Source organism: Telmatherina bonti, assembly GCF_933228915.1.
Source record: "Telmatherina bonti genome assembly, chromosome: 12".
Lineage (NCBI taxonomy): Eukaryota > Metazoa > Chordata > Actinopteri > Atheriniformes > Telmatherinidae > Telmatherina > Telmatherina bonti.
Genome location: NC_136610.1, coordinates 11,046,186 through 11,058,039, shown reverse-complemented (window position 1 = coordinate 11,058,039; position 11,854 = coordinate 11,046,186). Strand labels below are relative to the sequence as shown.

Sequence of the window (11,854 nt, the reverse complement as noted above, 5' to 3'; positions counted from 1 at the left end):
GAAAATAAAGCGGTAAGTGCTTCAAAAGATAAGGTCAGGTAAAGGTTTGGGAGGGGCAACTGCCACAAAAAGCAACTTATCCTCGACCGAAAGGCGAAGAGGTTGTAAGAAGAGGATGAGGACAAGAGGCTTGGTTGGAAAAAGGGGCAAGTAAATCTCCTTGAAGTCATCTTCCTCTTATTTTTTGTTTCTTCTGTATCACCACCCTCCTCCCCCTCTTTCTTACGAACTACTGCTTGTGGATGTCCTCGCTGCGGATGATCTTGTAAATGATCCAGTAGAAAATATTAAAAATGAGGAAGACGAGCGGGAAGGCCACGCGGGACACCGTGTCAATACGTTTGGCCCGACTGATGAAGAGCTTCTTCATCTCTTCAATGCTCTTCTCGGGCGGGGCCGAGGTCGGAGCATTGTTGTTGTTGCCCTTGATGGCTATGCCGTCTTTGGCCTGCAGGCAGGTGGGGCCCATGCCATAGCCGGGGAAGCTGAAGCGCCCCTCGCCCGTCTCATCCTCCTGCAACACAGGCCAAGACTCAGGCTGTTAGGAACCAGAGAAAGACGTTACTGTTGGAGGTGTGTGTGGGTGTAATTTTGTGAATTGTGTGTGTTTATGAGCACAGTTTGAAGGTAACAATTCAGACATGAAAACCAAATATCAGATAACATGAAGTGAAAATGAAAAACTGAGCATTCTATGACTAAATGATTGAAAAAAATGGAAATTTTAAGGCTAAATTCACTTTTCCTGTTTACAATTCCTGTGACAGCCTCCTGTCATAAAGGATTTGTTTGGCTTTACATGACACCACGGAAAAAGCATGTCTACATGATATAAATTCCAAGTAATACTGACAGGCATCCGAAATCTTAGGTAAAAGGGAGCAACATTATCATTTATAAGCTTAGTAGGAGGAAAACAACAAACTACACATAAAAGGTAGACAAACTCAACAGGATGTGAGCCACTAGTTTCACGAAAAGCCATTTTGGTTCATTTGGAACCACAAGTGACCATGTTTGGGAAAAAAAGTGGATTGGAAGAGGAATGCTGGAAATATGAATGATTGTGAAAATAACCCTTCAAGGACAAATATCTATTTTTACTATAGATTTATTTTTTAAAGAGTTTGGATCACATAATGACATTCGAGTCTGTTATAGATGAAAATATTCCTCCATCACTGGTAGCGAGGTCTTCTCAGGTTGACAGTGCATTTTCTCCAACATACATGTAGATTCCTTGTCTGCAGGTCAAAACCAAGTAAGTCATTCCTGATATAAGAAGGTCAGGATGATGACTTGTAGCAACTGTAAGATTCATGTTTTTCAGCATCGCAGATCATTTGTTTCAGACAACAAGTGGATGATCGACAGTAAAGTGGGTTGTGCTTGTTGAGATCTGTCTCCGCTGTGCTTTCCGTGTTTAACTCACCATTTCAAACATCTTAGCATGCATTATGCCAGGCAGACACTGTGCGATTTTAGAAATCTGACTGTCGGGGAAATGCTCCCACTGCACGACCGGGTTTGTCCCTCGTATTCTATTTGACCCTACGACATGTGTACTCATACTGTACGACTGCTTTCAGCCACGATTAATGACAACCACGACTAGTTGTCGGCGTCAGTCGGTGTGTGACGGCACGACGTGCTCGAGTGTGAACAACGAAAAACAAATGTTCCTAGTTCCTATGACAACCACAGCGTGCCTGACAACAAGATGGCGAGCAGGCAGCAAGTTGTTGCAGTTGTGTGCACTGCCTTGTGCGCTGAAATGAAAAAAAAAAAAGAAAACCTCGTGTTCTCTCCATAACTCTACTAATCTCTCTTCAAGCAGCTGTGTCCACCGCACACGTCTGAAGTTGGGGGTGCCCGCCATTGTTTAAAGTACCACCAGTGTCTTCTGCGCAGCTGCGAACGTAGAATCGTGACGTAACACCGCTCACATTGTACGAGCGACGGCGAAAATTTCGGACATGTCAGAAGTTTGATCGGGAGGTCGCAGCATCGCCGTTAGAACGTAGCAGCAATTAATCCTTCCTCGTGAGTGTTCTCACACTGTACGGCTCACGACCTCCCGACCGGACATCCCGACGCTACGATGTTTCCACCATGACGCAGCGTGGTCTGCGACAGCAAAATCGTGTTAAAATCCCCTTGAAATCGCACAGTGTCCGCCCAGCATTAGCGTTCCTTAACTCACAAACTTTGGTTTTTCCAAAAATATGAAGCAGTATAGAGACTTTAATGTATTACCAGAAGAACTGGGACATGTGGATGATAGCTTTTGCGCTTCTAGAAAGGCTTTCCACAGGGTTTAGGATGGGAACTGAGATGAGACCATGATATTGACGAGAGGATCAGGTTTGCAGTAAACTCTGAGCTCTCACCAGTCAGTAAAAGTCAGTCTAATGTCTCATCTTATTTTGTGCTCGGTCACTTTCTTTCTTTTCCTGTTTTTCTCTACTTTATGTCCTCTTGCATTTCTTTCATGAATCAACCATAGTGCATTAAAATAGCCAGTCAGTTTACCTCCAGTGGTTAAAGTGTGGCATTGTGTAAAAATAGATCTCAGGTGTAAAGTGATGAAGTATCCCAAAAGAAAAAGTTATGAGATGCTGTTTCTCAGCCATGGGATGTTGCTAAGCAACAACAGTTCCAGGAACATAATATTTGGAAGATAAAATTTGTCACTATGCCATCAAAATGAGCCAGAAACCCTTGTTTTGATCATGCTACATCCAGCACCGAGCTAGTGTCACTACTTCGTGTCACTTCTCCTCGATATGAGCTGAAGCTGGTCACAGAGTGTGTTTATCTCACCAGTTGAAGGAAGCAATGAGGTGAGTGGGGGTGGCTGAATGGATTGAATTGATTGACATGAGCTATATTCAAGGTTATGCCCCATGCGCCACTTTTTCACCCAAGGGTGGTGAGATACTGGAAATCTGTATCGTCACCTTGCTTTTTCATTGCAGGAGACACAAGGGCTTCCTTATCAGCTTCTTAGGCCTCTGCATTAACATTTACATAGGCTGGGAGACTGCATGGTGCATATATACACATCTATATATATGCATGTCTGGAAGACAGCAAACACTACAAAATGATTTTAAATCAATAGCCATGAAATTAAAAATCAAGATAAAAAGCCCTCCGATGGATTTGTCATCTTTGCGTGGTTTGATAAAAGATGAAAATGAATGCATGAGTGCAACTCATCCTCCTCTGAGCCACTGTGGGAGACCATTTGCAGCAGCCTATTAACAAGAAATCTTTCCGCTACCTTCTGGGTAAAAAGAGGAAAAGAGAGCATTTTGCAATGTGAAAACAAGCAGGAACGCAGCCGAAATCAGGAGGAAACATTGGCAGCAAGAGAATTGAGGTGACGCAAAACCACTGCAGTAACAACAAATCAGCCTGGCACTAAAACAGACAGCCAAACGCTCCGCTGTGAGACCAGCGTCTGACTTCCTGCGACCGAGAAGAATGGAAATAAAACGTCAATGAGTTTACCAATATCCACTGAAATACCACTGAAATGAAAAAAAAAAAAAAAAACCTGGGTCAAATGTAGCAAAATCAGCCACAAATGAGGATTTCTGATCCCAGGCTGTGTGCTAGCATGTGTCGCATTCATAAGCATGTACGTGCACATGCATGTATGTGTGTTGAACCACAAGGTAGTGATCCATTTTTAGCATCCCACGTCCCCGTTCTGTCCTTGTATCCACACCAAGCCATTTATTACTATTAATACATGAAAACGTGCACGCACACACACACACACACACACACACACTCCCCAACACACACACACACCATAGCCTGGGTGTCCACACATTAGCCGCAATGCTAGCCGACCTCTGCGCGTCCTTCAGCGACGCTGCTAAACTATTACAGATGCTCTGCTTTATTCTCTCTGCCATGTGATTAATGTGAAGGGGTGGAGAGACGTGAGGAGGAGGCGCAATGAGGAGAACAGCTGAGGGAGGAGGAAGAAAAGAAAGAAAGGGAAGGGAGAACTTCCATGAAAACAGCAAGGACCAAGCTAGTATGCTTCAGTTGTAGATGTAAAGAAAAGTTTCGATTTAGATTATATTTCAGCCCATTTTTGTCTTTTTGTGCAACTTTAAATCAGATAATAACGAGGAAAGAGAGTTTGGGAAATTTCAAATAAAAATACCAGCCAGTCATGACCACAGCCATCCACCATCTGCCATCATTGTGGCGAGTTGTAGTACATTGAGTTTGACAGTGTGGATCTGTTCTTGGCCCACCCTACAACCATCAAATGCTGGAGGCAGGGAAAGCTGCAGCAAAGATCTCCAGAGAGCACAACAAAGCACTAGCAGTTGGCTTTCCTTTCGCCAGTGAAGCTAATCTGAAGTGATGTGTTTTAAAACTCCACAAAAAAGAGATGGTAATAACTTTTCATGACTTTTCATTCTGCGTTGTGCAGCCGGAGAGCGGCAGTACGGGCAATGCTGCTTGTTGTTTTAACCAGGAATAAAGTTGGAAGAGGAAAACTACAGCAGCAGCTAGTAACGGTCACATGAAGATTTCCTGCAAATTGGTTCAGAAACTTCATTTATCGGGGTTTCACGTCAATACGAAACCACCCGCTGGCCACAGTGGCAGCTTGATCTTAGACGTGTGATCTGTTAAACACTGTTTTTTGTGTAAGTAACGGCTGTTTGGACTGACAATAAAAATGTGAGCTTATATTGTGTTCATATCAACATAGTGCCATTTCTGTTGTGCAAATTAAGACTATACTGAAGTGTTTCCCAACGATGTTCTCTGAGCACCCCTGCCCTGCATGTTTGAGACATTACTCTAATTTAAAACATGTAAAAGAAATGAACGGCTTGTTAAGCAGGCTGCTAAGAACTTGATGAGGAAGTTCATTAATCTGAATCAGGTGTGTTGGAGTAGGAACACGTCTACTACACGCAAGCTGTGGTACTTCAGGACCAGGACTGAAGAACACTGCTAGTCTGTATGGTGTACATGTACAATAAACTATAACTGATTTATTAATCTATCCAGTTGTGCAAACCGATCAATTGGCCAATAGTATTGTAGTGTATTGCTGTGTAATATAATGGCAGGAGTGGTAATACTTCTGTGCTGCATCAAATCTGAAAAATGGCTTCGCTTTTAGAAGGTAGAGGACAGTAAATGTGCTTACGTAAATAGCATAGCTATGTTCAGAACGGGCGAAAGCTTATAACAAAACAAAACAAAAGAACTCAACTGTGTTTGAGTTTCAAAATCTGATGGCAATCGTGACCAAATCCCTTAAGACCTGCAGTGTAAACGTAGCCTTTACAAAAACTGATGTGTGTATGGGACCCAGGGTTTAATGTCCACCCTTTACACAATACCTGCTGGTTTGATGGTAGATACAGTGGATATGCATGTCCCAAAAGTGAAAAGATTAGGAAAAGATTTAGTTAAAGATTTTTTTTTTTTTTTTTTTTTTTGCTGACTGGCTTGTTTATCGGTTGGAAGCAATTTTATTCCTGCAAGATGTCAGTGGAGTGGAGTGGAGGATTTATTCATCTGACTGGATCTTTGTTTTGTTCAATCCACGAGGCTACCTTCATGGATCAGGTTGAGACCCCTGGAGTTGTGCATGGTTTCTTTTTATGCTGCAGGATGCATTACGAGACGAACGATGAAGGAGAAAACATCTGTTGGAAGGATCAGGAGACAAAAAGAGGCAGGAAAAGAGAGGAAGTCTGAGAAGAAGGGGGTAAACAAAAGCAAGGGGTCCTCTGTGCTCATCCATCCGTCATGTTTTCATGTTGTGATTGAGGCATTTGTATCTCTGCTGATGTGATTAATCGAACAGATAAGGAGCAAGCAGAGAGCAGCTATGTCAGGCTTGTTATTCCGTGCGCTCTCCTCTGCAAATATTACCGCTGGATGCTTGTTTTAGAGACCTGCATTTGCATTAAACACGATTCAGCGAGGTGTCAGCCCCGGCTAACGTTGGCATCAGTCTCCCCTGAAAGAGGCCGGCGGAGGGATTTCTCTGCTGGTGTTCTGCTTCATGATTTCCCCTGGAAGCAATTCCATGTGAGTGGCGAAGGGGGAAATTTATTCGAATTTTTTCCTTTGCGGATCCATTTTCTGGTGGATTCGTCTCAAACTGCTCTCCCTCCCCTTTGCCTCTCACCTCGTTTAAGGCCATTTGAGGCTTTTAAGGATGTTTCAGAACCAATATGTCAGCAGCGAGTCGAGAGAGTGTAGCTGAGAGGAATGTTTAAGTAATTTGAGGATTAAAAACAGCGTTTTACCCATAAAAATTTCCTCTTTATTGAATTTAAATTGTTTGCAGACTCATGTTATAACATCCATGTTCTGCCTCAGATCGATCTGGACTGATCATATGCGAGTAAATTCTGCATCTCGGTTAAGATTTGATTTTATCTGGGACATAACTGAGACTCCTGCTTGAGAGAAAAACATATTTGTCATCCTGTGAGGGCAGCAGGAGCTTTGGCCACTTCATATTGTCCACAAGCTTTCACACTGTGCAACTGAAGAATGTGAGCTTTTTTTTTTTTTTTTTTTTTTTGTCTTTTTAATATTTTCATTTTTATAAATAATTAAAATAAATAAAACCCAGTGCAACATAGAAAAAAAAAAACCCAAAACAAAACAAGACAAAAAAGCAACAACAACAAAAACAACAGGGTAATACCACTGGGAAACAAACACTGTTACTTATTCATACATCAGTACATCATTATCTGTTTTGTCTTTCTGCATCTTACATTCGACTCATAGACATTAAGTATTGAACTCTTGGTTAAGTTCATTGAAATATTTAGGTTTTCTTTGCTGGTTATATAGTTCAGAAAAACCCGTTTCTTCTGAAATGTCTCTTGTTCATTATGCAAGTTAAGGGTTAGCTGTTTGTAATTAGCCCTTTTAATTATTTCTTTCCATCATTCGTGATAAGAAATATCAGTTTAATTTTTCCAATGTCTCAGCACGCTCCTGCAGCCTATGCATAAAGCGAGTCTAAACCATTGAGTCTGTTCAAATGAGAGCTTCATCTTTTCTAGACTTATAACCAATACACACAAAGTTGAGCATTGGACCATTTTTTATCCTAAACATGTCATTTTAACACTCCACCCATTCATAAAACATGTGTATTGTGGGACCTCTGGCTCTTTCACACCTCCAGCATTTTACAGAGTCTCGCAATTTTAGTCTTGCCATCTTGTCAGGAGTCCGGTAGCTTCTATGGATGATTCTGTATATAATTAATAGCATCTGCACCTCTCTTGATGTCTTATACCAGGATTTGACAACATCGTTCCATGTGATGTCCTGTATTTCCTGTTTCAAGTCTTTTTTCCAAGCTCTCTTGAGACCATCATGTTTTGGTGGGTTAGCGGTTCTTATTGAGTTATAGAATTTAGATGCTACACCTTTAGACAATTTTGTATTTTGACAAAGTTCTTGTATTGTAGTAGCAGATATTTAGCCGTTCGGATTTTCTGTTGTCTGCATGACGAATCTGCTTCCTAATTCCTTTGCATCGTCGACTGCAGCGGTTCTCCACCTTTTTATCAACACAGCAGCCCTTATAAAATATTTCTTCTTTCATAGAATAAACACAAAACTAATGTCAAAGAAAATTTATCAGCTGATTAAAATAAATTAGTTCCTAAATCTTTTGGTAATCTGGACTCTTGATTTGAATAGTTACAATCAGAAAGGCAGCATGAAGGATGCACTGCAGAGTCAGCTGTTCACGTTATTGAGCGATATGCTTTTCCTCTGGGGGGGTGGAGGTTACACTGAACCATGGCTTTTAGCTTTCACAGCCCTGATGAAACCCCTACTGCGTTTATCTGAGAGATATGTGAATTTAAAAAAAAAAAAAAAAAAAAAAAAAACTTATTTAAAAGCTACCATTGGTGTAAAAGCTACATTTGATCAACGAAGGTCACTGAAGCCATGAAGTGAAGGAACAACATCCTATCAGCAGTAGTTATGGTGCACAGAGAGCTCCGAGGATGCTTTTAGAGTTCATATCACATTCCTCTACACTAAAAAGGAGGTAAAATTTATACCTCACAGCTACGCACCATTGGCTTGTAATGAAAGCAGCATTGGGCAAATTCAGCACACTCGCCCGAGCATGTTTCTCCAGAATCTTGCAATTTTTCTTCTCCCAGCGATCCACCCATCCACCCCTGCTTTTCTAGCTCTCCTCTGTTTCTTTCCGCTGGAGTCCCTACTTGCATTAAACCGTGCTGCGTTAATGTCTCTTGCTCATCAAGCCGCTGACCTGGAATGATTATCCACATGATCTGCTGCTCTGTTCTTTTCTTTCTCCTCTTTTCTTTCTGTTCTTCCAATGGATCTGGATAACAGGGAAGCCACGATCTCTTTCATTTCATGCATTAAATCTGACGTTTAGATTTTCATGTCAGTTACAGTTCACTGCAGCTTAATGTAGGGTTAAATTTAGTCCTTTAACATGATGAAAATATGGACTCTGACTAAGTTGATTCTCTTCAGAAATAATCATGAAGCTGCATTTCAGTTAAACTTTAATTTATTGTTTTGCTTTAATGTGACTCGCAGAAACAGACCAGGTTCAGCATCAAAACAGCTACGAAGTGACATTTTAGGGTTCAAAACAATGATTTGGAGGAAAGGGACATGGCTAAGTTACTGCAGACTCAATTCCCACCCCCACCATCGTCATGCACTCCCTGATGACAGCAGTCTGCCCACACAAATTATGTAAGAATAGCTTGAAGAACATAAAAAAAAAAACCAAAAAAAAAAAAAACCAAACAAAAACAAAACAAAACACAGGAATGTTGATCTGGCTCCCAAAATTGTAAATAAAGTAGAAACTATATGTCTGCAATGCCACGAACGGCCACTAGGTGCTGGCTGCAAAACATCTGTCTGCATACTCCTCTCCACCCTTCACCCCAGGTATGGTTCACTTCACTTCAATTCAATTCAGTTCAATTTTATTTATATAGCGTCAAAGCATGGCAATGCCATCTCAAGATGCTTTACAGACAGGAAAAAAAACCCCAAAAACATAACGGAAGCCAATTCATAATAGCCTATATAAGGAAACCAACAGTTTCCAGGTATGGTCACTTGTGGATCCAGAACAGAACAACAAGTCAAATGTGAGGCTTCATGACAAGAGCTCAAAACCATCTCACAATGGCTGCAGAATCTTCTTATGCACAACCTGATCTGTTCAAGCATGCAGAGCAAACTGCAGCTGAAAGCCACAGCTCCCACTCTGCCCACTGCTCCCCTGTCAGGAACCAACATGTCTGAGTGGAAAAGATGGACACAAGTTTATGCATCTTGTTTTAATGTTGTTTCAGATCAGATTTTACAGATCGTCGCTGATTTCACTCTGAAAATGTTGTAAAAATGGCCACAAATTATCCAAACTTACTTTTAAGCACGTAAGAGGAAGCCATGTTACATTTGTTTCTGAGGATCGCACCGACCCGCTCACATGAGTGCCCATTTAAAAACACACACGTGCTGATCTGCAGCTTGATAAGACACAAACTGGTCACTTAATAGGGATCAGTTCTGAATTGGATGTGCAAACATGCAGAAATAATAACAATAGAAATCCAAGCAATCCAGCTTCATCCCCACATATAATCAGCTCGGGAGCATCTCAGATTTGCTGTTTTCGTATCCCGGATCACTTTATGTGCAACATATCTGGCTTTTGGTCTCATAAAAGCACGGCGAGCCTCATGTAAATTCATGTTCTCACTAATTCACCAGCTTTTAAGACTAATAAGGGCAAGAGGTCAAAGCATTTTGTCAGCCAACAGGGAACCACATAAATATGGATATTAGCATAAAAATCTAAAAGGCAATTTGGCTCCATTCAGGTACTCTCAGGAACCTAAATGTCGTCATTGCTAGTTCAGAATACAAGCTTAAATCTTAATGGAAACAATGCCCTCCACAGGGGTTAAACACCTCTTTAGTCTTATCCACACAAAGTGAAGGTGTCGTGCAGCACTCGACTGCCGACCTGTCAATCCAGAGGTTGATTTCAGCCTGCGGAGATCACTGATCACTCCCACCGAACTACAGGCCTCCTAATCCCTGCGTTCTCTTATCTGCTTTTGTTCTCAAAGCTGCTGAACAGCCTGCGAGATCAAGGCAATTAGAGCAATCGCCAGCCTGTAGAGCCGCTCCCTCTTTAAACAAAGGAAAGAAAAAGACACCTAATCGTGGCTAACCAGCTAATTATAGCCAATCAATCAAGTCTGTTTCCCTAATAAGATGCTGTCATTGTCCAACAGAGAGATGCTGTCTGTAGTTGCAGCAGGGGGGCGGGGGGTGGGTCACCTCCTGCTGACCATTCCTCCAAATGTGCAGCTTTTTCCCAGAAGGCCGAGTGAGCCAAAAACAGAGCCAGCTGCAGGGGAGAAAGCAACTGAAGGTTGCTCTTGCTTCCCTTCATCTCTCCTCACGTTGCTGAGGTAAAACTGGAAGAGGACAGTCATCAGGCTTTAGGAGCTCTTTGCCTCCAGGCTAAATGAAGCATGCTTTTGTGCGCCGTGTTTTTCAGAACGGTACGTGGAATTCACTTTTGATGTATCTGACAGGAGCATTTGTACTCCAGAGTGAATTATCCTCATTTATTCTCATGGAAACCTGTCCTGATCTTAAAATACTCATTTGCACTGTGATGTGTTGAACTTGAAAACCGGTACGGAAGACGGTTGTGACAGAAATGGAGGCGAGAGGCAGTGATGTTTGACTTCCCTTTGATTTTCTAAAGAGGCTCTGTGTGTTTCAGTCTGAAGAGCTTGTCTGTGTTAAACAAGCGAGCTGCTGCCAGGCGGGCGGATCACTCAAGAAAGAGGAGCGTTGTCGATGTGATATCAGTGTAGTTGCTTTGCTCCACCAGCAGGGGGGGATGTGTCTCTGCTTGGACACACAGAGGGGACCAACTCTGCCTCTCTGCTCTCTCAGGGCTGCAGTATCTGTCCATTTGATGCCCTCTCGCTCTGTCTTTCTAATTAGGAAGCCTCCTGAAGCAGGTAGCCTCAGCCCGATTTCTCTTTCTCTCTCTGCCTCGCTCTCTCTTGATTATCAGTGTCACTAACAAATCAATAAAGTATCTGGGTAGAAACCACAGAAATCAGCACAATGGGGACCGCTCCAAATGCTGCTGCTGCTGCAGCTACCTGCATTGCAACGACAGGTTCACGTTCAACCCTGAAATACGAGCTGAAGTGCAGCATTGGATTTATGTCAGGGCTGGGATGTTAGAGCTGGAGCATGAATTCTGCATCACACATCCAGGACTTTCAGCTTGGCAATCAGACCAATCAGACATATTTTATCTACACTGTCAGCCTCCTGAAAAGCAGGAATATTAGAAATCAAAGACCGATTGGCTTATTGTCTTAGTTTTCTTTCTTTTTATTTTTTGCAAGCACTCACTGCTTACAAAGTGCACTTTCCATGCAGCCTGCATGCATAAAAGCCACAAAACCCTGCAGGACATAGTTCACTCAGCTCATAGAGACCTCCAACTGTACTCACCGGCACCTTAGAGCTATTCATCACTGTTGCTGCCATAATGGGAGTAAACAAATTCCCCTTGGGAAATGCTGCTCCAATCCAATACATCATGCCACCATAAAGCAATTACCATGCCAAGCTGTTGACGTGTGCTAACCGCGATGGTAATTCCATAAAATACAGCTAGGTGTAAAAAAATACAGTGTGTTGCTCATAAAGTCTTTCCTCTCAGACTGTGTAACCAAGATTCAGATCTTGTCCAGACTGTGAATCATAT

At 42.2% G+C, this 11,854-nt stretch overlaps 1 protein-coding gene across 4 annotated transcripts in view; it reads right to left on the bottom strand.

Annotated features, from left to right (window-relative positions):
- Nucleotides 1–229: 229 nt before the first annotated feature.
- glra1 (glycine receptor, alpha 1) overlaps nucleotides 230–11,854 on the bottom strand; it is a gene marked incomplete at both ends in the record, with an annotated part of 148,808 nt that continues 137,183 nt past the window's right edge. For 3 of the 4 annotated variants that reach the window (XM_079249625.1, XM_079249626.1, XM_079249628.1), the window contains one exon: nucleotides 230–514. In XM_079249625.1, coding sequence (XP_079105751.1) covers nucleotides 230–514 — 285 coding nt within the window. Of the gene's footprint in view, nucleotides 539–11,854 lie in introns of all 4 variants that reach the window. The other variant, XM_079249627.1, reaches the window with a different exon arrangement.